This window comes from Elephas maximus, chromosome 2, assembly GCF_024166365.1.
Source record: "Elephas maximus indicus isolate mEleMax1 chromosome 2, mEleMax1 primary haplotype, whole genome shotgun sequence".
NCBI lineage: Eukaryota > Metazoa > Chordata > Mammalia > Proboscidea > Elephantidae > Elephas > Elephas maximus.
In genome coordinates, this window is record NC_064820.1 from 232,895,875 (window position 1) to 232,923,217 (window position 27,343).

Below are 27,343 nucleotides of genomic sequence, written 5' to 3' on the forward strand. Positions count from 1 at the left end.
TTCTCCTTTTATCTTTTTAGTTCTTTTCTTGTGCCTACTCTCCGTTCATATTTTCCATTTTTTTCAAGTTGGGTCCTTAGGTATTTAGAAAATTATGTTATATTTATAAGTTTAAGTATTTAGAACCATGAGCTTTTCTCTGACATGGCTCTGATAGTATTAAGTGGATTCAGACATGCAGGGTTTATATAATCACTCTTTCTCGAGATGCTGCAGTTTGGCTTGTACTTCTTTCACCCTTTCAATGGGAAGGAGAAATGCCTGCCTGGTGCCTGCCTTGGCCTATGGAGAGCAGTCAGCATATTGCTCACACCTGTGGCTGCTGTGAGTGTCAAGGCGTACAGAGCCCTCTTCCCATTTCTGGCTGTACTATTTGCTTTTCCAGTGGTCTTGGTGGCCACGTACGTAGACACACTTGCTGTCTGTATAAAGAAACCTTGGATCTGGAGTACAAAGACAAACACAGGAATTCTGGACGCTTGCTTTGTAAATATTTAATAATCTTATCAAAGTCTCAGATGCACTTAACACTCAGCTAAAGCCTTGTGCTTTCCTCATCCCTGGGCATCCCCATGCTTCATGTTGGTAAGACCTGGCCTCTGACTTCTTGGGTGTGGCCCTTGACCTCTCACTCTTTCTTCTTTTGCTCAATCCCTTTCCCAACACAGCATCCAGAGCCTCACCCTCTCTCAGCAGAGGGACTGGCAGAAAGTACGAAGCGACTTGAGTAGGCTGAATGTGGCATGTGGCAGAGACGAAGGGTCAGAGAAGGGCGAGTGGGCCCTTCACAACAACGACACGTAGAACAATGTGATGATGTGGATATTGGCACTGACTCCCAGAGCAGAGGAGAAGCTGGGGGTTGGCTGAGGAGGCAGGGGTGTCTGCTCTATTTTAGAATGGATCCATTCAAAGAAATAAGAGACTTTGGCATAAACTCCAGGATACATAGGGTATGAGCAACCACGGCCCCAGCTCACTATTCCAATTTGCCACCAGGTGTGGTTGACTTCACAGACGAGTGGGCCCCCAGAGTCACCCTGGGGAAAAAGAAAAGAGTTTTCTCTGAACTGAGAGTGCTGGGTCTGCCCATCTTCTGCCCCTGCCTCTCAATCCACAAGGTGTCAGCTATCTCTGCCTGTGAGAGATCCTACGAGGTGGGGAGTGGGGTGGGGGCAGTTCCCCCTGCCATCACACAGCTCCATCTCACTGGCTGTAAACATGGGCTCCAGTGCTCCTGGGGCTTACAGGCATGCAGTATTCACTGCTGTCAGTTCCAGGCAAGAGTGAATGGTGGAGGAGGCGCTGGCAGGGCAGGTGTGCCCACAGCTGCAGGTCCCTGTGTCCACAGGGGTCAAAAAGCAACAGGCCACAGTAACTGGACAGACATGGAGTCCTGGCCTAGTGTGGCTCACACTGGGGTCTATGGGATGCTAAGCACCCTGAATGGGACCTCTGCCTTGTCTGCACACATTCCATACCTGCAGTCTCTTGCCTGGCCTGATCATCGCATGGAAATGTGCACCTTGAGCTCCTTAAGGCTCAGGCCTCTGGGACCCCTGTGATCTGTGCTGGATTCCTGGTGACATGTTCCCATGCTCAAAGCAATCAAAACATCAGAAGACCCATTTGTTTCAACATCTCACTTCTAACCAGGCCACCCTCCCCAATGTGGAGCTCACCTCACAGACGCTCTTCTTATCTACAAGGTTCCCAGCACACAGCATGTCTGGCTGAATGGCTAACGGGGTTCCATAGAGCATCTGACACAGGACAGCTGAAATCAGAGCAAACTTAGCCTCCTGCAACGTGACTGATGGCTCACCTGTTGGGAAAGGAGTTTAAGGCAAGTGAAAGGTTCTTCTTATGGGTTCATTCCCTAGTGAACCAAGAAGGGGTGAGGACCACACAAAGAAATCCCAACTGTGACACTCAGTGGAGTTTACAGTAGCCTTGGTGACGCGCATGCACAGCACTTCATGCTGCAGATGAGCTCATTCTGGGGGTTCTCCTTCTGGTCACTCTCCTCCACACCACTACCCTGCCTTGCACTTAGAAGTCAGGCATAGCCATGTGATTTGCTTTGGTCAGTGAAATGCAGGTACAATACATTACATAACACTTCCTAAGCGAAGCTGTAGGAGTCAGTATACATTTCAACCCATCCTGTTCCCACTGTTGCACTCATGTTGAAATGACATCCCCATCACCCTGAATCCCTGAATGAGTATGTGGGATGACACAGAGTGTGTGCAAGAATGAACCTCCAAGATTTTGTGGCTGTTTGTCACTGCTGCATGTCCTCATCTACACTGATGGATATAGAAATTGGTCTTAAAAACCTTATGCTTACACTGCAAGAGCTAAAGTAGGTCACATGGCTCACAGGCCAGGCTTTGACTCTTCAGGAACAGTTATCACAAGTTAAATGGTGTATGGTGTGAGGTATGGGTCCTGTTTCAATTTTTTACAAATGGACATCCAGTTTTGCCAGCACCATTTGTTAAAGAGGCTGTCTTTTCCCCCTTTAATGGACTTTGGACCTTTGTCAAATATCAGCTGTCCATAAGTGGATGGATTTATCTCTGGGTTCTCAATTCTGTTCTATTGGTCTATGTATCTGTGGTTGTACCAGTACCAGGCTGTTTTGACTATCCTGGCTGTACAGTAAGTTCTGAGATCAGGTAGTGTGAGGCCTCCCGGTTTGTTCTTCTTCAGTAATGCTTTACTTATCCAGAGCATCTTTCCTTTCCATATAAATATAAGGTTGGGGATTAGTTTTTCCATCTCATTAAAGAATGCTGTTGGAATTTGGATCGGAATTACATTATATCTGTAGATTACTTTAGGTAGTACTGACATTTTCACAATGTTGATTCTTCCTATCCATAAACATGGTATATTTTTCCATTTATGTAGGTCTCTTTTGGCTTCTTGCAGTAGTTTCTTGTAGTTTTCTTTGTATAGGTCTTTTATGTCCCTGGTTATATTTATTCCTAAGTATTTTATCTTCTTGGGGGCTATCGTAAACGGTACTGATTTCCTGATTTCCTTTTCAAAGTTCTCTTTGTTGGTGCAGAGGAATCTAACTAATTTTTGTATGTTGATCTTGTAACCCGCTACTTTGCTGGAATCTTCTATTAGTTCCACTACCTTTCTTGTGGATTCTTTGGGGTCTTCTATTTTTTTTATGCATAGGATCATATCATCTGTGAATAGGAATAATTCTATTCCTCCTTACCAATTTAGTTGCCCTTTATTTCTTTTCCTTGCCTTATTGCTCTAGCTAGCACATCTAGCACAGTGTGGAAGAAGAGTAGTGATAAAGGGCATTCTTTTCTGGTTCCTGTTCTCAAGGGGAATGCTTTTAGTCTCTCTCAGTTGAGAATAACTTTGGCTGTTGGTTTTATATAAACGTCCTTTTTCATGTTGAGGAATTTCCATTTTATTCCTATCTTGCTGAGAGTTTTTTTTTCAGAAGTGGGTGTTGGACTTTATCAAATGCCCTTTCAGCATTGATTGAGATAATCATGAGATTCTTTTGTTTTATACATGTGGTGGATTATGTTGATTGATTTTCTCATGTTGAACCATCCTTGCATGCCTGGTATGAATCCCACTAGATTGTGATGTATTATTTTTTCATTGGCTAGAAGTTTGTTGATAATTTTTCTGACAGAGAATTTAAGATAACTATGATTAACATGTTAAAGGAATTGTAGGAAATTAATATGTTTAAGGAGACAATATGCATGAACAAATGAGAAATATAAGTAAACAGAAGGAAACTGTAAAAGGGAATCAAATAGAAATGCTAAAAATAAAAACACAGTAACAGAGATGAAAAATTCCTTTGATGAGACATAGGTGAGGGAAGAATCAATGGATATGAAGATAAGTCATAAGAAATTAACCATATTGAAACATAAAGAGAAAAAGTAGGAGAGAAAAGCACAGCAGAACATCCAAAAGCATTGGACAATAGCAAACAATGTAACAGAAATGGAATTGGAATCCCAAGCCCCAGAAGGATAAAATAAAGAACAGGCCAGAAGACCCAGGTATAGCTATAATGGCCAAACTTTTGGTTAGGAGCCAAGCCCTGAAACACACCACCCAGCAACCCGGTCCTAGTCTAGGTGAACAGAATTTGGGCCTTTGGCTAATCATTTCCTAGATGTGGGTAAAAATGAAAGTCTATCACAAGTCAGCCAACAGAAACGATCACCAGACATAGAAGCAAGTTCAGTGAAGACCAGATGAACCATGCAGTTAATATCACTAACTCATAACTTCACGAAGCTAAATAAATACCTACTGTTGTATGTTGCTATTTTTAGGTGCTGACGAGTCAGTTCCAACTGTGCATAACAGAATGAAAAATTGCCTGGTCCTATGCCATCCTCACAATCATTGCTATGTTTGAGCCCATCGTTGCAGGCATTGTGTCAGTCCATCTCGTTGAGGGTCTTCCTCTTTTTCCCTGACCCTCTACTTGTCCTTCTCTAGGGACTGGTCCCTCCTGATAACATGTCCAAAGTACATGAGACGAAGTCTCGCCATCCTTACTTCTAAGGAGCACCCTGGCTGTACTTCTTCCAAGACAGGTTTATTGGTTCTTCTGGCAGTCCACAGTGTATTCAATATTCTTCGCCAACACTGTAATTCAAATGCATCAATTCTTCTTTGGTCTTCCTTATTTGTTGCCCAGCTTTCACATGCATGAGGTGACTTGGGTCAGGTGCGCCTTAGTCCTGAAAGTGACATCTTTGCCTTTTAATACTTTAAAGAGGTCTTTTTCAGCCGAATGCAATATGTTGTTTGATTTCTTGACTGCTGCTTGCATGGGCAATGACCGTGAATCCAAGTAAAATGAAGAGCTTGACAATGTCAATATTTTCACCATGTATCGTGTATCTGTGGAGTTTTACAGTTTATTGTAATGAAGCATTATTGTGGCAATGGATAATTGATAACAGAAATTGGTACCTAGAAATTGGAGGCTTCCATAAAAATAACATAAAATATGTGGCAATGGTTTTAGGACCTGGTAGATTTTTTGTAGATGGGAGGAATGTTACTACGGAATCTGGAAAAATGAAGATAAAAATGTTATGGGAGGCTAGAAAAATGAGGACCTGTGTTATGAAATGGTAAAACTGTTACCTATAGTAACTCAGAAGATATAAAATGTATTTAATAAACTTGAGAAACTTGGCAAGATGACTTACAGGCAGAATTAAGAAAGTCAAGTGTTTGCTTGGTACTACAAAAAAAGAGATGAATTCAGAAAAGAATAAGCCAATTTTCAAACAGAAGTTAGAAGGTATATATTAAAAAAATATATCAGTGAAGGAAAAGTTGGAGGGTATATAATAGAGACTAAAGGGAAAATATCAGACGCAGGAAACATCAAAAGAAGATGAAAGGAATATACAGAGTCACTATACCAACAAGAATTGGTTGATGTTCAAACCATTTCAGGAGGTAACATATGATCAGGAACCGATGGTACTGAAGGAAGAAGTCCAAGCTGCACCAAAAAAAAAAAAAAAAAAAGGCACTGGTAAAAAACAAGCCTCCAGGAATTGATAGAACACCAACTGAGATGTTTCAATGAACAGATGCAGCACTGGAAGTGCTCACTCGTCTACGCTAAGAAATTTAGAAGACAGCTACCTGGCCAACCAAATGGAAGAGATCCATATTTATGCCTATTCCCAAGAAAAGTGGTCCAAACAAATGCACAAATTATTGAACGATATCATTAATATCGCACACAAGTAAAATTTTGCTGAAGATCATTCAAAAGGTGCTGCAGCAGTATATTGACAGGGAACTGCCAGAAATTCAAGCCAGATTTAGACGAGGACATGGAATGAGGGCTATCATTGCCGATGTCAGATGGATCTTGGCTGAAAGCAGAGAATACCACAAAGATGCTCACCTGTGTTTTACTGACTATGCAAAGGCATTCCATTGTGTGGATCATAACAAATTATGGATAAGATTGCGGAGAATGGGAATTCCGGAATACTTAATTGTGCTGATGAGGAATCTGTACATGGATCAAGAGGCAGTCATTTGAACAGAACAAGGGGATACTGCATGGTTTAAAATCAGGAAAGGCGTGCGTCAGGGTTGTACCCTTTCACCGTATCTATTCAATCTGTACGCTGGGCAAATAATCCAAGAAGCTGGACTATATGAAGAAGAACAGGGCATCAGGATTGGAGGAAGACTCATTAACAACCTGCATTATGCAGATGACACCACCCTGCTTGCTGAAAGTGAAGAGGACTTGAAGCACTTACTGATGAAGATCAAAGACCACAGCCTTCAGTATGGAAACTGAAACAGTATGGAAATAAAAATCCTCACAACTGGACCAATAAGCAACATCATGATAAAGAGAGAAAAGACTGGGGTTGTCGAGCATTTCATTTTACTTGGATCCATAATCAACACCAAAGGAAGCAGAAGTCAAGAAATCAAAAGACGCATTGCATTGGGCAAATCGGCTACAAGAGATCTCTTTAAAGTGTTGCAAAGCAAAGATGTCACCTTGAGGACTACGGTGTGCCTGACCCAAGCCATGGTGTTTTCAATCACCTCATATGCATGTGAAAGCTGGACACTGAATAAGGAAGACTGAAGAAGAATTGATGCCTTCGAACTATGGTGTTGACAAAGTATAGCGAATGTTCCATGGACTGCCAAAAGAATGAACAAATCTGTCTTGGAAGAAGTACAACCAGCATGCTCCCTGGAAGCAAGGATGGTGAGACTGTGTCTTACATGCTTTGGAAATGTTGTCAGGAGGGATCAGTCCCTGGAGAAGGACATCATGCTTGGCAAAGTAGAGGGCCAGAAAAAAAGAGGAAGACCCTCAATGAGATGGATCGACACAGTGGCTGCAACAATGGGCTCAAGCATAACAACGATTGTGAGGATGGTGCAGACCAGGCAGTGTTTCGTTCTGTTGTACATAGGGTCACTATGAATTGGAACCGACTAGATGGCACCTAACAACAACATAATAGAGGGTCAGCAAACTTTCTGTAAAGAGCGACGTAGTAAGGATTTTAGACTTTGTGGGCCACATGGTCTCTGTTGCAACAACTCAACTCTACTGATGTAGCATGAAAGCAGCCAAGGACAATATGTGAATGAATGATCATGGATGTGTTAAAAAAAAATTCATTTATGAACCCTGAAATGTGAATTTTATACAATTTTCATCCAATGTTCTTCTTCTTTTGATTTCCTATTAATGATTTAAAAAAGTAAAATCCATCCTCAGTTCACAGGTGTACAAAAACAGGCAGTGGGTGGGATTTGACCTGTCAACTATAGTTTGCTAATGCCTGTAATGGAGTGCCTGGAGTTTTATGGGTTGGGAAATTAATCTGTCTTCATTCTCAAGCCTTTCTATCTAGCAAAATATCCTCAAGGCAAATTAAAGACCGGAGGCAAAGATAAAATCAACTGTAAGACTTGGCCTCAGAATAAAGATCAAATCAAGGGTGTGGCTGTCAGATTCCTTGTTAAGACCTTGAAAGAATTAAAGCTCCTAGTAGATATTTTCACCTGGAGAAAAAGGATTCTAGGAATTCTAAGGGTGCTGTCTCATAGCAGTCTAACATGCCCAAAGAGGTGGTGATTAAATTGAGAGTACATAGCTCAAAAAGAAGGGTGGGTGTGGCTTTCAGCACACTGAATGGATGCCAAGACACAGAAATGTCAGAAAATTGTTTAAAGACCTCTACTTGCAAAAGTGCTGTCAGTTTAGACTAAAAGGTAGTGAGATGTTCAAAATGCGGAAGTTGCTTTTAATAGCCAAGAAGAGGAACAGAAAGGAAGAATGTCTTAGAGAATAGGGCCAAGAGCCACGAAGAACAAGGAATCATTCAAAATCTCAGCAGGCTTTTTGCAGAATTTGTTGAGTTGTTTTTAAAACTTACACGTAAATTCAAAAGACCCAGAATGCCTCTGATGAACCTATAGAGAAAAACAACTTAGAAGGACATGTACTATCAGACCATGATGCTCATTATAAAGCTATGATATTTGAGGTGGTGTTGTACCAGCTGTTGTTGTTAGGTGCCGTTGAGCTGGTTCCGACTCATAGCAGCCCTGTGTACAACAGGACCAAATACTGCCTGGACCTGCGTCATCGTTGTTATGCTTGAGTCCATTGTTGCAGCCACTGTGTCAATCTGTCTCATGGAAGGTCTTCCTTTTTTTCACTGGCCCTCTACTTCACCAAGCATGATGTCCTTCTCCAGGGACTGTACCAGCCAAAGATAGATAAAGAGATGCAAGGAATACAACAGAAAGTCCAGAAATAAACCCACATCATTTGATCATATAATGTTTGACAAAGGTGCCAATGCAATTAGATGGGGTAAGGAAAGTCTTCTTGGCGAACAGCGCTGGAGCAGCTGGATAGCGATATGGAAAAAAAAAAAAAAAAAAGAACCTTGATTTTCCCTCACATCACATTCCAAAGCTAATTTGTGATGAAGCCTATACCTAAAAACTGAAGTCATAATCTTTCTAGGATAAGTGTAGAAAATTATCTTCACGATGTCAGAATAGGCAAATCTTCATAGACAGGATACAAAAAGCCCTAAATATAAAAGAACTGATAAATTGGACTTCATCAAAATTAAAAAAAATTTTCCCATTAAAAGACACTATTAAGAAAAATAACAAGCAAGCCACAGTCTGGTAGAAAATATCTGTAAATACTATACAAAGTACATGTGTCCAGAATATATGAGGAACTGCCACAAATCATAAAACTTCAATAAGGTATCACTACACAGTGTCCAATATGGTTAAAATGAAAAAGAATGACAATACCCAATGTTTCCAAGGATGTGGAGCACCTAGTACTCTCACACACTGCTTATGGGAATGTAAAATGGCATAATGAGTTAGGAAATCTGTTTGGCAGTTTCTAAAATGTTAAACTTACCCCTGCTCTATAGCCAATGATTCTACTACAACTTTATACCCAAGATAAACGAGTGTGTTTGTTCACAAAAAGACTGGTGCCCAATATACGCTGCAGATTTATTTACAAGACCTAAAAACTGGAGACAACCCACATGTCTGTGAACAGAAATACGAATTAAAGAAATGTTGCTATGTTTTCATACAATGGAATAGTACATGGCAAAAAAAGAAAAAAAAAGATGAATTACTAATACTGCAACAATCTGGATAAATCTCAAAAGCAGTCAGGTGAGGGAAAGAAGCCAGGCACAAAGGAATACATGCTTTATGATTTAATTAGTGTGACATTTAAGACAGGCAAAGCTAATGAAGGATGGCAGAATTCATTATATTTGCAAGGGGCACTTATTGACTGAGAAGGTCCCAGGGTGTTGCAATGGTTAACACCTTTGGCTGCTAACTGAAAGGTTGAAGGTGTGAGCCCACCCAGAGGTCCCAGGGTGCTGCAATGGTTAACACCTTTGGCTGCTAACTGAAAGGTTGAAGGTGTGAGCCCGCCCACAGGTGCCTCAGAAGGAAGACTTGGTGATCTCCTTCTGAAAGTCAGTGATTGGACCGTATGGAGTGCAGTTCTGCTCTGACACACGTGGGGTCACCGAGATTTGGGATCAACTTGGCGGCAACTGGTTTTTTGGCTTATTGACTGAGAAGAGAAGTGAGAAAATTTTCTCTGGTGAGGGAAACGTCCTCTGTCTTTCCCTGGGTGGTGATTAAACAGGAGGATAAGAAAAGCCGCTTGCCATGGAGCTGATTCCAACTCCTGGAGACCGCACGCACGTCTGAGCCGCACGCACGTCTGAGCCGCACGCACGTCTGAGCCGCACGCACGTCTGAGCCGCACGCACGTCTGAGCCGCACGCACGTCTGAGCCGCACGCACGTCTGAGCCGCACGCACGTCTGAGCCGCACGCACGTCTGAGCCGCACGCACGTCTGAGCAGGCCTGTGCTCTGCAGTTTTCCGTGGCTGATTTCTGGAACTAGATCACCAAGCCTTTCTTCTTCCGAGGAGCCTCTCGGTACATGTGGACCTCCAGCTTTGGTTAGCAGCCAACAGCTGTAACCATCTGTACCACCCAGGGACTCCAAACAGGACTATACATATGTAAAAATTAATTGAGCTGTACACTTCATATTCGTGGGTTTTACAGTATGTAAATTATACCTCAAACAAAAATTCAGAATGTAAAAGGCAGGAAAAATACAATCATTCTCACGTGAAAGCTGAGAACTCACTATGAAAATGCTACTCTTGAAGCATATTTTTTTGAGGTGAAATTCCCATAACATAAAATTAAGCATTTTAAAGCGTACAATTCAGCGGCATTTAATACATTTCACAGTGTTGTGCAGCTAACCTCTAACTAGTTCCAAAACATTTTTGTCACCACAAAAGGAAACTCTGTACCCATGAAACGGTCATTGTCCCTCAGCCAGCCCAAGCAACTGCCAGTCTGCATTCTGTTTCTATGAATTTGCCTATTCTGAATAGTTCAAATATACGGAATCATCCAATCTGTGACCTTTTTTGTCTGGCTTCCTTCATGTAGTACGTACAAGGGTTCCAATTTCTCCACATCCTTGCCAGCATTTGTTATTAAAATAATGGCCACACTAGTGGGTGTCAAGAGGTACTACGCTGCAGTTTTCACTTCATTTCACTAATGACTAATGAGGTTGAGCATCTCTTCACGTGCTTGTTTGCCATTTGTGTATCTTCTTTGGAGGAGTTTCTAGTCACACTTTTAAACTGTACTGTTTGTCTTTTTGTTGTTGAGTTGTTCCAGTTCTTTATATACTCTGGATATTAAACCCTTACCAGACATACGATTTCCAAATATTTTCTCCCACTCTGTAGGTTGTCTTTTCATATCCTTGATAATGTTCTCTGATGCACAAGATTTTTTTTTTGATAAAGTCCAATTTATCCATTTTTTCTTTTATTGCCCATGCTTTTTATGTCATGTCTAAGAATCCCTTGCCAAATCCAATGTCATAAAGATTTATTCCTATGTTTTCTTTCTAAGAGTTTTATTGTTTTAGCTCTTATTTTAGGCTGTTGATCTATTTCGAGTGTATTTTTGTATGTGGAGTGAAGGAGAGGGTCCAATGTCATTCTTTTCTACACGGTTATCCGTTTTCCCAGCATCATTTGTTCCCACTTAATTTTTTGTGCTTGAGTAGTTTATCTTTATATATTGTGTTTTCCTCTTATTCGTTATATTTGATTTTGTTTCTGCTGAGTCTCTATTTTTTTCTTGGGTTTTATTTTGATGAGTAGGATTGTTAGTCTCCTTTTTGGTTACCTTAATATTTACCCCTATTTTTCTAAGTTTAAACCTAACTTTTGTTTCTTCATATCACCTTGTCTTCCTCTCCACATGAAAGATCTATGACTACATTTCTTAGTCCCTCTTTATTGTTTTAATGTTGTTTTCTTTTACATAATGACATTGCTGTTTCCCTGTTTTGGGTGTTTTTTTAATCTTGATTTATTTTTGTGACTTCCCTGTGTGGGTTGACATCTGATTGCTCTGTCCAGTGTTCTAGTCTTGGGTTGATATCTGATATTATTGATTTTCTAACCAGAGAACTCCCTTTAGTATTTCTTATAGTTTTGGTTTGGTATTTACAAATTCCCTAAACTTCTGTTTATCTGGAAATGCCTAATTTTGCCTTCATATTTGAGAGACAGTTTTGCTGGATATATGATTCTTGGCTGGCATTTTTTTTCCTTAAATACTTTATGTAAGTCATCCCACTGCCTTCTTGCCTCCATGGTTTCTGCTGAAAGTCCGAGCTTATTCTTATTGACTCTCCTTTGTAGGTGAGTTTTCGTTTATCCCTAGCTGCTCTTAAAATTCTCTCTTTATCTTTGGTTTTGTCAAGTTTGATTATAATATGTCTTGGTGACTTTCTTTTAACATCTACCTCATGTGGAGTTTGACTTCTCATCTTTCACAATATCAGGGAAGTTTTCTGCCAGCAAATCTTCAACAATTCTCTCTGTATTTTCTGTTATCCCTCCCTGTTCTGGTACTCCAATTACTCGTAGGTTATTTCTCTTGATACAGTCCCACATGATTCTTAGGTCTTCTTCATTTTTTTTTTCAATTCTTTATCTCATTTTTCTTCAAATATATTGGTGCCAAGTGTTTTATCTTCAGGTTCACCAATTTTGCCTTCACTTGCTCAATTCTGCTCCTCTTTCTATTGAGTTGTCTAATTCTGTAATTTTTTTGTTAATCTTCTGAATTTCTGATTGCTGTCTCTCTATGGATTCTTGCAGCTTATTAAATTTTTCATTATGTTCTTGGACAACCATTTTAATTTCTTCAACTGTTTTATCTGTGTGTTCTTTGGCTTGTTCTGCGTATTGTCTGGTCTCCTTCCTGATGTGTTGAAGCATTCTGTATATTAATTTTTTGTATTCTGCATCTGGTAATTCCAGGATGGCACCCTTAATCCAGAAGATCCTTGGATTCTGTGTTTTAAGAGATTGTTGAAGTGATCATGGTCTGTTTCTTTATATGATTTTATATTGACTATTGTCTCCATGCCACCTATAAGTTATCGTACAATTTATGTTTGCTTACTATACCCTAGCTTCTTGCTTTGTTTTGTTTTGACATGTCCAAATTGGTTTATTGAGCGAGCTAGCTTGATTAATTTCACCTTTGAAGCTCTAAAGCCCTGTCACCAGATGGCTAGAGCTGTTACCAGATATATGAGCCTAGGAGTCCATTCACTTTTCTTGTATGGCTTCAGCTCAGGTGTCCAGGAAGTTGGTCATCAAGTGTGTGGTACAGGCTCTGTCCTACAGTCTTAGAGGGGCGGGGGGATTGGTGTGGGTACTGGTATCTGGTTGCTGGAGGGGGTCACACTCTGAAACGAGACAGGGGGCTGACAACCATCCCCCAAGTGTCTGTGAGGAAAGCATGTCCCTGTTCCCCAGAGTGCACAGGTGGGTGGGTTCTGCAGATGGGCCTTGGGCACCCAGTACTTTTGGTTGTAAGGACTGGGAGGTGCCAGTTATCCTTGTACCCCTGTCACGGGTGGCTGGGTGACCTGAGTGGAGCCACCAGTCCTTAGGTCTCTGATGTAGGTAGGTGAGGACCCCGTTTAATAGTCAAATCAGTGTCAAACATCAAACACCCACCTCTCCACCACACAGCTGAAATATTTACAGTCTGCCAACAAGGGCCTATTCTCCTGAAATAGGCCCACACAGGTCCATGCAGAGGGGAAAGGTATTCAAAGCCCACAGACCATTTGACTGGACAGGAGCCGTTTCTGTCCTGAGCTCCCCAGATTAGTGGAGTTGGCAAATTATTTTTTCCCTAGTTGTGAATTTATTCCTTCTCCAAGGCCAGGAGGATGGCTCCAGGCTCTCAACAGGGCCTATCTCAGGCCCTGGGAAATCAACAGCCACTAAAGCCAGCTTGGGGGCAGGGGGTGCGGTAAAATACACGCAAGTACTTAGCTTTTGCCGACAGCGCCGTTTTTCTCTGGGTCTGGAGGTGTGAGTAGGCTGTGCAGCTGGCTGCTTCTCACTGTGGAAACTGCAGCCGAATGCTACTACCAGCCCACTGTAGCAGCTCCTGGGAATGGTGCCTGAGGGATCCAGGTAATTCAGATCTGGCAACTCCTCTCCACTTCTGAACTGTCTCTCCCTCCGCCTGCCACTCAGTTCATTTCCTAACTTTGCCTTTGATGTTCAGGCCTTCTAGCCTGTCATAAATGTAATCATTTCACTTGTTTTTTTTCCAGTCTTTGCTGTAAGAGGGTTCACCAGAAGCATCTGACTACTCTGCCATCTTGGCCCCGCCTCCCAGCACCATTTGTTGAAGAGACTATTATGTCTCCATTTAGTGGCCTTGACACCTTTGTTGAAAACCAAATGTCACAGATATTTGGGTTTATTTCTGGAGCCTCAATTCTATTCCACTGGTCTATATGTCTATCTTACTCCACTACTTTGTTTACTGTAGTTTTGTATAAGTTTTGAAATCAGGGAGCTTGAGTCTTCCAACTTTTTCTTTTCAATATTGTTTTGGCTATCCAGGGCTCCTTGCAGTTCCATATGAAACTGAGGATCAGCTCTTCCATTTCTGCAGAAAAAGCCATTGGGACTTTGAGAGGTACAATGTTACATTTGTAGATCACTTTTAGTAGTATTGCCATCTTAACAATATTAACTCTCCCAAACCATCATAAAGGATATATTTCCATTTATTTAGGGCTTCTTTAATTTCTTTCAGCAGTATTTTGGAGCTTGCAGTGTACAAGTCTTCCACCTGTCCAGATAAATTTATTTCTAGGTGTTTTATTCTTTTGTATGCTATTTTAAATAAAATTTCCTCTTAATGTTCTTTTCAGATTATTCGCTGCTAGCACTGTTTTTTCGTTTTTTTAGTGTATAGAAACACAATCTTTTGTGTGTTGCTCTTATGCCCTGCAACTTTGCTCAATTTGTTTATATGCTCCAGTATTTTTGAGGATTCTTTTGCATTTTCTATTTATAGGATCATGCCATCTAAGAAAAGAGATAGTTTTCTTTCTTTCTTTCTTTCTGTTCTGTATGTCTTTTATTTCCATTGTTTTTGATCAGTTGCTCTGGATAAAACTTTTGGTACTATGCTGAATTGAGCCCTGGTGGCGCAATGGTTAAGAGCTATGGCTGCTAACCAAAAGGTGAGCAGTTCGAATCCACCAGGCGCTCCTTGGAAACCCTATGGGGCAGTTCTATTCTGTCTTATAGGGTTACTGTGTTTAATAAAAGTGGTGAAAGCAGGCATCCTGTCTTGTTCCTGATCTTAAGGGGAAAGTTTTCAGTTATTCACTATTGAGCCTGACATTACTTGTGAGTTTTTCATAAATGCCCTTTATCATATTGAGAAAATTCCATTCTATTCTTAGTTTGTTTGGTCTGTTTTTTAATCATGACAGGGTGTTGGATTTTGTGAAATGCATTTTCTGCATCAGCTGAGATAATTGATTTTTATCTCCCCATTCTATTAATTTAGTGTATTGTGTTGATTGATTTTCTTATGTTGAACCACCCTTGAATTCTTGGGATAAATTCTACTTGGTCATAAGGTATAATCCTCTTAATATCCTGTTGGATTCTGTTTGCTATTATTTTTTTGAGGATTTTTGCATCTATATTTATAAGGGATAGTGTTCTACAGTTTTCTGGGGGTGTCTTTGGCTTTGTTATCAGGGTAATACTGGCCTCAAAAAACAAGTTAGGAAGTGTTCCTGCCTCTTTTATTTTTTGAAGAATTTGGGAAGAAATGGTGTTAATTCTCCTTTAAATGTGTGGTAGAAATTACCAGTAAAGCCATCTGGTCCATTTATTTGCTTGGAGGTTTTTGATTACCGATTCAACCTCTTTACTTTTAGCTTTGTTCAGATTCTCAATCTTTTCTTGAGTCACTTTTGGTCATACGTTTTTGGAATTTGTCCATTTCATGTAGGTTATCTAATTTTTTGGCATACAATTTTTTCATGGTATTCTCTTACAATCCTTTGTATTTCTGTAAGGGTGGCAGTAATGTCCCCACTTTCATTTCTGATTATAATTATCTGCATCTTCTCTCTTTTCTTAGTCAATCTAGCAAAAGGTTTGTCAATTTTGCTGATCTTTTGAAAGTACTAATTTTTGCTTTTCACTGCTTTTCTCCATTGCTTTTCCATTCCCTATTTCATTTGTTTCTACTCTAACCTGTATTAAAGTGCTCAGTTGCTAACCAAAAGGTCAGTAGTTCAAACCTACCAGCCACTTTGCGGGAGAAAGATATGGCAGTCTACTTCTGTAAAGGTTACAGCCTTGGAAACCCTGTGGGGCAGTTCTACAGTTATGAGTGGATTTTATGGGTCTAATCTGTATTATTTCCTTCCTTCTGCTATTTTTGGGTTTATTTTTTTCTTCTTTTTCTAGTTCCTTAGGCTGTAAAGTTATTTACTTGAGACTTTTCTTCTTTTTTTAATGTAGGCATTAACAGGTATAAATTTCCCTCTGAGCACTGCTTTTGCTGAACCCCATAGTTTTGGTATGCTGTGTTTTTGTTTTCGTTCATACCATAGTATTTTCTCATTTCCCTTGTGAGTTCGTCTTTGACCCACTGGTTGTTTAAGAGTTGAAGCACATTCTTTAAAATAAGGAAAGTAAATTTAAATGAAAGTGTAATTCTGGGAGGAAAGATAAGCAAAGAAACTGGACTAACATGTGAAAAAAAAAAACAACATGTAGATATGGCCAAATAAGCATGTCCTGTATAAACAATAATACAATGACTAATCTTGGTTGTATAAAAACAAGGTGTAATGGAAATACTGGATAAATAATAATACATAAAATAGAAGGGCATGGAGTCCTTTTTTTGTATGGGAAAACAGAATGTTCAGATATGCACATTAAAAATTTAAGGGGAGCCACTAGAATATTAAAAATTGGATGCATAACATACATCTCTAGAGGGAAAAATTAATATAGAAAACCAATCTATTAAAAAGAAATTAAGACAAAGAGTAAAAGCATTTTTTTTTAAAAAAGAAACAAACATAAAGCACAAAATAATGAGTTAGAAATAAATCTAGATACAAGACTTCTGACTAGGGTGGAGTGAAGAGGTCAGTGAATGTTCTCCCCCCAAAATAATCATGAAACTGGACAAAATTGTTTAAAAAAAAAAAAAAATTCAGGGCCCTAGAAAAAACTGAGAGGGCTTTATTTGTGAAGAAGTGGTAGAACTTTGGTAAACATGGCAGGAGTCTGTGACCTTTTTTCCTGGAGCTGCTACCAACCCTCTATCCCCTGCCCCTGCTCAATCAGAATGTGGCTTTACCTTGGTGGTGCTGGCTGGGAAAGTGATCAGTTTTCCTGCCAGAGAGTTGTTGTTGTTGTTAGGTGGTTCCAACTTTACCTAGTTGGTTCCAACTCGTAGTGACCTTATGTACAACAGAACAAAACATTGTCTCGTCCGAAACCATCCTCACAATCGTTGCTATGTTTGAGTCCATTGTTGCAGCCGCTGTGATGCAGCTACTGTGTCAATCCATTTCTTTGACGGTCCTTCTCTGTTTTGCTGACCCTCTACTTTACCAAGCATGTGTCCTTCTCCAGGGACTGGTCCCTCCTGATAACATGTCCAAAGTATGTAAGACAGAGTCTCACCATCCTAGCTTCCAAGGAGCACTTTGGCTGTACTTCTTCCAAGACAGTTCTTCTGGCAGTCCGTGGTATGTTCAGTCTTCTTCACCAACACCGTAATTCAAAGGCAGCAATTCTTCTTCAGTCTTCCTTATTCACTGTCCAGCTTTTGCATGCATATGAGGCAACTGAAAATACCATGGCTTGGGTCAGGCTCACCTCAGTTCTCAAAGTGACACAGTTGCTTTTTAATACTTTAAAGAGGTCTTTTGCATTAGATTGGCCCAATGCAATACATTGTTTGATTTCTTGACTCCTGTTTCCATCTGCATTGATTGTGGATGCGAGCAAAATGAAATCCTTGATAACTTCAATGTTTTATCCATTTAGCATATTGCTTACTGATACAATTGTGAGGATTTTTGTGTTCTTTATGTTGAGATGTAATTCATACTGAAGACTATCGTCTCTGATCTTTATCAGTAAATGCTTCAACTCCTATTCACTTTCAGCAACAAAGCCTGTGTCATCTGCATATCACAGGTTGTTAATGAGTCTTCCACCAATCCTGAAGCCACGTCCTTCTTCATATAGTTCAGCTTCTCGGATTGTTTGTTCAGCAGAGAGATTGAATAAGTATGGTGAAAGGATACGACCCTGACGCACTTTTCCTGACTTTAAACCATGCGGTATCCCTTTGTTTGGTTTGAACGCCTGCCTCTTGGTCTACATACAGGTCCCTCATAAGCACAATTAAGCATTCTGGAATGCCCATTCTTCGAAGCGTTATCCATAATTTGTTATGATCCACACAGTCGAATGCCTTTGTATAGTATATAAAGCACAGGTAAAATATCTTTCTGGTATTCTCTGCTTTCAGTCAAGATCCATCTGACATCAGCATTGTTGTCCCTCATTTCACGTCCTCTTCTGAATCTGGCTTGAACTGCTGGCAGTTCCCTGTCAATGTACTGCTGGAACCATCTTTAAATTATCTGCGACAAAATTTTACTTGCCTGTGGTATCAATAAAATATTGTTCAATAATTTCCGCATTCTGTTTCCTTTCTTTGGAATGGGCACAAATATGGATCTCTTCTAGGTGGCTGGCCATGTAGCTGTCTTCCAAATTTTTTGGCATAGACCAGTGAGCACCTCTAGCACTGCATCAGTTTGTTGAAACATTTCAATTGTTACCCCATCAATTCATAGAGCCTTGTTTTTCACCAGTGTCTTCAGTGCAGACTAGACTTCTTCCTTTGATACTGTGATGGTTAAGACTGTATGTCAACTTGGCTGGGCTGTTTTGGCAGTGTTTTGGCAGTCGTATAATGTGATCACTTCCCTGTTGAGATTTGATACGTGATCACCCCCATGATGGGATCTGCTGTGAGTAGCCAATTAGTTGAAGGGGAGTTTCCTTGGATGTGTGTCCTGCATAGAGTGTGGGCGGACATTCTGGCAAGGTCTCGGGGGCTTTTGCTTGTTCTGGATCCTACAGCTGGCTCCTGTCCATCTGACCTCTGGTTCTTGGGACTTGAGCTAGCAGTTTACCAGCCGTCTGGCCTGCCAATCTTGGGATTAGTTGGTCTTCACAGCCTGTGAGCAACAACCCTGCTCCCTGGCCTGCTAATCTTGGGTTCGCCAGCCCCTGTGGCTACACAAAGGAAAAGAAGCCTCTTTCCTGACCCACGGACTTAGGATGTTACAGCCTTTACAACTGTGTGAGCCATTTCCTTGATACAAATTTCTCTCTATGTATATTTATATGCTTTACTGGTTTTGCTTCTCTAGAGAACCCAGCCTAAGACAAATACCATCAGTTCTTGATTATACTCTACCTCATGAAATGGTTGAACGTTAAGCAATTCTTTTGCCAGACAGGGAGAGCTGAATCGGATTGATGGTTACAATCCACACCCTTGCACTGTCAGTGAAAGTAGCAAGCTCTGTTAGAAAGGAATGGGAAAGTCCACAGAATTGTTGGTCTGAGGATATGACTCTGGTTGGCATGAACAGTATCCCTGACAGAAATTTAACAAAGACTCTGGAAATAAAAGGGGCAGAAAAGAGATAAGTAAGTCTCCACTCACCCCCACTCTGACTGGAAAACTTAATGAATACACATGGAAGACACAAGAGGGCTCAGTGGACAGTAAAGGCTGAAGCAGACTTGAGAACTGCCTGAGCTTTGAATGTACCCCCAACCTACACACAGATCTATCAGCAAAGAGTGGAAGCCGTAATGGTTTGCGATGTCTGAGCACAACTTCTGCCCAAATCATTGGCTGGCCAATTAACTATACAGACACAGGTGTGACGCCTAGGAAGAAAGACTAAAAAAATAAATATAAGAATTGTAAACAAAACAAAATAGACACCAGCAGCTACAAACTGTAGGAGAGAGCGATTCTGCAAATTAAGTCCAGGGAGGTTACTAAAAACAAAAGGAAGCAAATCAAAACAGAACTCTCAGGACAAAAACCAGAATCCAGCATTGTTACAATATATTATTTAACCTTTAATTTCCAACAACAACAAAATTATCAATGTAAAAATCAGAAAAGTGTGACCCACATTCAGTGGAAAAAAGTGAATATAAACAGACTATGTGTGGGCCCAGATGTTGGTTTTAGCACACAAAGACTTCAAAAACAGCTACTATAAGCAAGTTTATGGGATTAAAGGAAACTACATTTAAAGAGTTAAATGAAAATGATTCAATATATAGGGAATTTCAATAGAAAAACAAAAAGTATAAAAACGCAAAATGGCAAAAGAGATTTACTTCACAGAATTGTCTTACACAGCTGTAGAAGGGCTGGAAAGTCAAAATCCATAGGCCAGGTGACAGGCTGGAGACTCTTGCAGACTTGAGTGTCAAGCTCCATAGGTCAGGTGACAGGAAAAGCGAGGCAAGAGTTCTGCCGTAATATCTATTTATAGTTTAGAGGCAGAACCCACCAAAGGGAAACTCCCTTTTTGCTTTTAAAGCCTTCAACTTATTGATTACATTATGGATAGTAGTTACATCACATTGCATTAGATGTAAGGTAATTACATTACATTACATAAGGTAATCAGTTTTACTTAAGCCATCTGATTTAATCGCATGTAACTACTCCATAACAGCAACTAGACTACTGTTTGGTCAAACAACTGGGAACCACAGCCTAGCCAAGTTGACACAGAAAATTAACTAACAACAGAGCCACAAAATATACAAAGCAAACACTGACAAAACTGAACAGAACAACACACGATTCTAAAATAATCATCAGAGACGTCAATACTCCACTTTCAATAATGGATAGAAAATCCAGACAGATGATCGATAAAAAAATTGAAGACTTGAACATTATAAACCAATTAGATCTAAGAGACATATACGAACACTGCACCCAATGACAGTAGAACACATTCTTCTCGAGCGTACATGGAACATCTCCAGTATAGACCACATGTTAGGCCAAAAAACAAGTTTTAATAAATTTAGAAGACTGAAATCAGACAAAGTATCTTTTCTGATCACAACAGAATTAATAAGAAATCAATGAGAAGGAAAACTGGAAAATTCACAAATACGTGGAAATAGGACTAAATTTAGTCATTTACATTCAAATGACTAAAATCAGAAATGAAAGTGGGAACATTACTATTGGTTTTACAGAAATAAAAAGAATTATCAGAGAATACAATGAACCGTTACACACAAACGAACTGGATAACCTAGATGAAATGAACAAATTCCTAGAAAAACACAAACTACCAAATATCAGTTACGAATACAGACGCAAGAATCGTCAACAAGATACTAGTAAGCCAAATTAGACAACATATTAAAATGATCATACACCATGACCAAGTGGAATTTATCCTAGGAATGCAAAAGTGATTCAGCATAAGAAGATGAATCAATGCAATACACAACATTAACAGACGAAGGAAAAAAAAACCCATATGATCATCTCAGTTGATGCAGAAAATGCTTTTGAAAAAATCCAACGGCATTTGATGATTTAAAACAAACAAACAAAAAAATCTCAAACTAGGAACAGAAGAGACCTTCTCTAACATGATAAAGGCCATGTGTAAAAACCCCACAACTAACACCACACATAACGGTGGAAGACAGAAAGCTTTTCCCCTAAGATCAGTAACAAGACAAGGATGCCACTTTCATGACTTCTATTTAACAGTGTATTAGAATTTCTAGCCGGAACAATTAGAGGAAAGAAGGGCATTCAAACTGGAAAGGAAGAGATGAAATTATATCTGCGCAAAGATGAAATGGCCTTACTTGTAGAAAACCCTAAAGAATTCACATACCCACAAATGATTAGAGCTAATAAATGAATTCAGAAAAATTGCAGGATACAAAATCAACACACAAAATCAGCTGTATTTTTATACACTCCACACTACCAATGAATAATCTGAAAAGAAAATTAAGAAAGCAAATGCATTTACAATAGCATCAAAAAGAATAAAATACTCAGGAATAAATTTATTCAAAGATGAATAAGTGTATCCAGGGTATACACTGAGAACTCCAGAATATTTCTGAAAGAAATTAAAGAAGACCTAAATAAATGGAAAGACATCCCATGTTCATGGGTTGGGAGAATTAATATCGTTAAGATGACAATACCACAAAAGTGATATACAGATGCAATGCAATACCTATCAAAATTTCAATGGCATTTTTTGCACAAATAGAAAAAACCCATCTTAAAATTCACAAGAAATTTCAAGGAGCCCGCATAGCCAAAACAATGTTGAAAAAAGAAAGCAGAGTAGGAGGAGTCACGCTTCCCACTTTCAACTATTACTACAAAGGTACAGTAATCAAAAGTGTGGTACTGGCATGAAGAGAGACATGGAGACCAATGGAATAAAACTGAAAACCCCATACGTGTGTGTATATGTATAGTCAGTCAATTGATGTGTGTGAAGGGTGCCAAGCCTATTCAATGAGCAAAGTACAGTCCTTCGAACAAACGGTGCTGGGAAAACTGGATATCCACATGCAAAAGAATGAAGTTGGACCTTTACATTACACTCTGTGAAAAAATCAACTAAAATGAATCAGAGACCTAAGTTGAAGAGCTAAATCTATTAAACCCTTAGAAGAAAACATCACAGAAAATGGATGTGGGAGTGAAGTCTTAGACAGGACAATCAGAAGCACAGGAAACAAAAGAAAAAAACATAATTTGGAGCTCATTAAAACTAAAAACTTGTGATTCATAGGACACTATCAAGAGAGTGATAAGACAACCCACACAACAGGAGAAAATATTTGCAAATCATGTGTCTGAAAAGGAATTAATATCTAGAATATATAAAGAACACCTACAACTTTCTCAAAAACTAAACAACCCAACTGAAAAGTGGGCAAAAGACTTAGTCAATAGGTATTTCTCTAAAGAAAATATAGAAGTAGCCATTAAGCACACCAAATGACGCTCATAGCATTAGTTATGAGGGAAAAGCAAATCAAAAGCACAAAGAGGTACCACTTCACACCTACTAGGATGGCTCTTTTTAAAAAAACAAACAAACAAACAAACAAATACCAAGTATTGGCAAGGATGTGGACAAATGGAACTCTTTGCACATTGCTCATGGGAGTATAAAATGGTACAGCTGCTGTAGAATACAATTTGGCAGTTCTTCAAAAAGAAAAGCATAGACTTACCATATGATCCACCAATTCCACTCTTAGATATATACCAAAAGAATTGAAAACAGAGACTCAAACAGATGCTTGTATGCCAGTGTTCATAAAAGCATTATTCACAATAACCAAAAGGTAGATACATCAACAGATGAATGGATAAACAAAATGTGGTAAAGATATACAATGGACTATTATTCACTCATAAAAAGGAATGAAATTCTCATACATGCTACAACACGGATGAACCCTGAGAACATTATGCTAATTGAAATAAGCTAGATAACGAAAGGACAAATATTGTATGATCCCACTTATACGAAATATCTAAAATAGAGTCAGAAATTATAATAGTGGTTACCAGGGGCTGGGACGTGGAGGGAATGGGGAGTTATTGCTTAGTGGGTACAGAGTTTCTATTTGAGGAAGGTGAAAATGTTCTAGAAATAGATATTGTGAACGTACTTAATGCCATAAAATTGTACACTTAAAGTAGTTAAAAAGATATGTTATGTTTATTTTACTACAATAAAAACACTACTGAGGAAAAAAAAGATTTTATGAGCTTTAAAATTCTAGTCATCTAATATTAGATATCAGGAAAATAAGAGACCATTCCCCAAATTTGTATAAATGTAGAATTTAAGGGAAAAAATATTTCTCAGTACTACTGTGTCACTGTAAGTCAGAACTGACTCGAGGGCAACGAGTTTGGTTTGGTTCGGTTTACTGGGTTAAAGAGAATATCAAAATAGTGAGCACATACGTCTTGAGAAATGAACAATAAACACACTACAATTCAAAGCCTGTGATGTGGCCAAAAGAGTCTTTGGGAAAGTTATAATTGTAAATTCATTCATAGAACAAATATAAAAAATTGAAGCTACATGACCTAAACTTTCAACTCAAAACACTGGAAAAAGTTGGCTTAGTAAACTCAAAGACTATAGAAAAATAAATGGATTAATAAATGAATAGATTGCTATATGAACACAAAACAAAGTGGACAATCCATCAAGTCCCTCCCATCTCACCAAAAAAACTCTAGCAGGAAGTTTTATGAAAAGACAATAATAGGATAGACAAATTTTAACAACTATGATCAGGAATAAAGACGGGTCGAAGAGACAAGAATAATATAACAGTATTAGGAATTAAAATATTACATACATTATTCTATTCAAAACCTGGAATGCAATGGACAATTTTCTAGACAAATACAACCCACCAAAATTGGCCTAAGAATAAATACAAAAATGGAATGAATCAGTAATCACAATAGAAATTAAGGCAGTGGTAATCATTTACACCCACAAAAGATACCAAGATCAAAGTGTTTTATGGAAATCATATCAGATTTTCAAGAAGTAGCTAATATCCATTTTATAGGAGCTACTCCAGAGAACACGAATAGATGGAGGGTTATTCAACTCATACAAAGCCATCGGTACGCTGTTGCCAAAGACAAGAGCAGCTAAGGAAAAAAAAATTCTAGACTCATCTCATTTATGATCACGGTTGGAAAAATTCTAAGTAAAAATTTTAAATCCTTCTGTTTATTAAAGAAATAAGGCAAAAAATCCAGAGTTTTTCTAACAACTCGAAGTTATCAATAGGTTAAAAGAGAAAAACTATACGATCTTCTCAGGAGTTGCCCCAAGTATTTTGATACAACCAATACTGATTTATGATTTTTTTAAAGAAAATCAATTAAACCAGATATAAAAGGTAACTTTCTTAACCTGATGTAAGACATCAATGAGAAATCTCCAGGCCTGGCCACCTACTTAATAGTGAACCATTCGGATCATTTCCATTAAAATAAATAACAGGAAAAGGAGATCTAGGACCATTTCTCCTGGAGGTCCCAACCCATGCAATAAAAAAGAAATGAAAAATACAACACAGGAAAGGAAGTGATAAAAACAATCTTCATCTGAAGACAATATGATTTTTTTTTCTATAAAAGTCAAAATGATCAATTGATAAACTATGAAATAACGAGTTCTATCCCATGACTGGATACAAGATCTATGTGCAAAAATCAGTAGCTGTGACCACTTAGCAAATACTAAAGAGCATCTCTCCTTAAAAGCCATAAAAATTCTAAAGTATTCAGGTAGAAACCTAAAAGGAAAGCACAATGCCTTATGGAGGAAACCATAATAATTAACAGGTTTTTAAATAGAATAAAAACATTTTCTAAGTTCAATTTAAGATCTGAAGGAAAACCATGCTCTTAAATTTGTGTTTTTGATATTTCACATTCATAAGTAGCTATAACTTCTTTTCTGTATTCACCAGTCAGTCCAGGACAAACCAAAAGAAACTCACATGGCCAGACAAATATATGTTGACGGATGGATGGGAATTCCAGTCCCCAAACACGTGTGTGCGTATCCTTGACTGCCGTAACACTCTTCACTGCAGTGGAGGAGAAGACGCCGCCATCCCTTCCACAAACCCCAGTAAAGAAACTGAGTCTCCTCATTTGTTCACTCACCTCGTGGTCGGACTAGTCCCCAGCCTGTAGCCCAGCAGCTCACATTCTGAAAGGTCATGTCTGGAGATGCGAGGCAGACTGGGAGCACGGAGTCAGAAAATTCAATGCGAGTTTTCAGCTGCACCAGAGCGACGTCGCCTCCAACAGGGTGCTTTAACTGGTAGGTAGGGTGAATGATCACCTTATTCACCTCAAACCACTGGGTGTGTTTGCTTGCAAAGTTAAGGTTGACGATACCCACGTACAAATCAAATCCGTGGGTATTCAATTTCCTGTGGGACAGAGAACAAAGGCACCAGTGTCTGCAGGCCTCTGTACCTGGGAAGCCCGCCACCAGCTCAGCACCCAGTAAGGCCTGAAGTTGGTTCTGCAGCCTGGTTCACTCAGCCTGGATTTGTAAATGCGTGCCCCTTGCATCACAGTGGGACAGGTACACAAGAAGCTTCTCTCAGTCTCTTATCCCTATCTAATAGGAGCCTCTGGTTGGTGCAGAAGGTTAAGCACTTGACCACTAGCTGAAATGTTGGCAATTCGAGCCCACCCAGAGGTGCCTCAGAAGATAGGCCTGGCAATCTGTTTCTAAAAGGTCACAGCCTTGAAAACCCTATGGAGCAGTTCTACTCTGCACACATGGAGTCACTATGAGTACAAATTGACTGCATGGCAACTAACAATAACAACAATCACAGAGAGCAGATGGACACAGGGAACAATCCCCTTGCTGGCGACAGAGCTGTAGTGGACAGAGCTATGGCCATAGCCCTGCTCTCCCACATTTCACCTATTTCTGAGAGGTCCTAGCTGGTCATCCACTCTAACGATGCCCCCACATCGCCCACCCCAGCAGGCAGCCCAGGTCCTGCTCCCTGACACTCACAAGCTGAAGCAGTGGGCTGCAGACAAAATCCAGTACTCGTTGAGGATGGACCCGCCACAGACATGTGACCCACTGTAGTGAACGCTGACCTGCCATGGCCACTTCCCCTCAGGTGCAGGCATGCCCCCCATGATTTTCCCCTGTGTGCGAGGCCGGCCGCAGGCTGAGGGAAGGACAGAGACAGGACACGGCTAAGGCAGGGGCAGAGATGTGGGGCAGAGGCGGGTTACCAATAAGCAAGGTAAGCATGGGTTTACCTGTGCTCACTTACTAATCTGTAGTGACCAATTTCACACGTTTTTCACCACATCAAAGACTTGGGTATTCCATCCCTGTCAGGGACTGTAAATTTGAAAAGAGGCTTTGATTTTATAGGAAGGTGCTGTGGGGTTTGGAGAGAAGGGATGCCAGCCATACCTAGAAGCAGAATCTTTGTGGTAAAAAATTGTGAAATTATTCCCTACAGGTGATCTGGTAAGCAAAGTAAACACTGTGTTTACCTTTCCTATTGGATAATCCACTCCTGCTGAGGTAGAGAGAGAGGAGAGAGGGGAAAACAGAGGGGCCCCGAGAGAGGAAGTGAAGGACGGGGGCCCAGGTCTGACTCGAGAGAGAGAGAAATAAGAGGCTGGAGGGAATGGCCCAGCCCCGGCAGCTGGGGGCGCAGACCAGGGCCTGAGGGTGGCACGTCCTCCGCTCTGTTACCGGGGGTCGTGCTGCCTGCGGTTGGGGGTTCCAGCAGCATCAGGAGCAGCAGGACGGACAGCCTCAAGCCCCCGGGGCCAGCGCCGAGGCGGGAAGACACTTCCGCCATGAGGCTAAGCGCCACAACTGGCTGTGGAGGCGGCCTGGAGCCCCAGCACGTGACGGAGCACGGGAGGGAGGGCGCTCTATCATGTGACCGCGCACCTGGAGGGCACGCGTCACCGCCGTCACGTGACAGCACCACCGGAACGCACACACGTCGGCCCCTTACACACACACATGGGTCACAGGTTTCTGGACCCGGCAAGGACGGCCCCCTTACACACACACACAACAGCGTCCCTTGTGGGTGACAAGCTCTTTCATTCGTTTCTGCATAGCTGGCTGACAGTGGTCTCTCTC

At 40.2% G+C, this 27,343-nt stretch overlaps 1 protein-coding gene across 1 annotated transcript; it reads right to left on the bottom strand.

Moving 5' to 3' along the window:
- Positions 1-564: 564 nt before the first annotated feature.
- Positions 565-27,055, bottom strand: LOC126062162 (serine protease 38-like). The gene is made up of 5 exons (XM_049859349.1): positions 26,942-27,055; positions 26,237-26,399; positions 25,360-25,631; positions 1,683-1,825; positions 565-1,040 (listed from the first exon to the last, which is right to left on the bottom strand). Exons 1-5 carry the CDS (start codon positions 27,048-27,050, stop codon positions 786-788), a joined length of 942 nt encoding a protein of 313 aa, XP_049715306.1. The 5' UTR covers positions 27,051-27,055; the 3' UTR covers positions 565-785.
- Between the last annotated feature and the right edge of the window lie 288 nt (positions 27,056-27,343).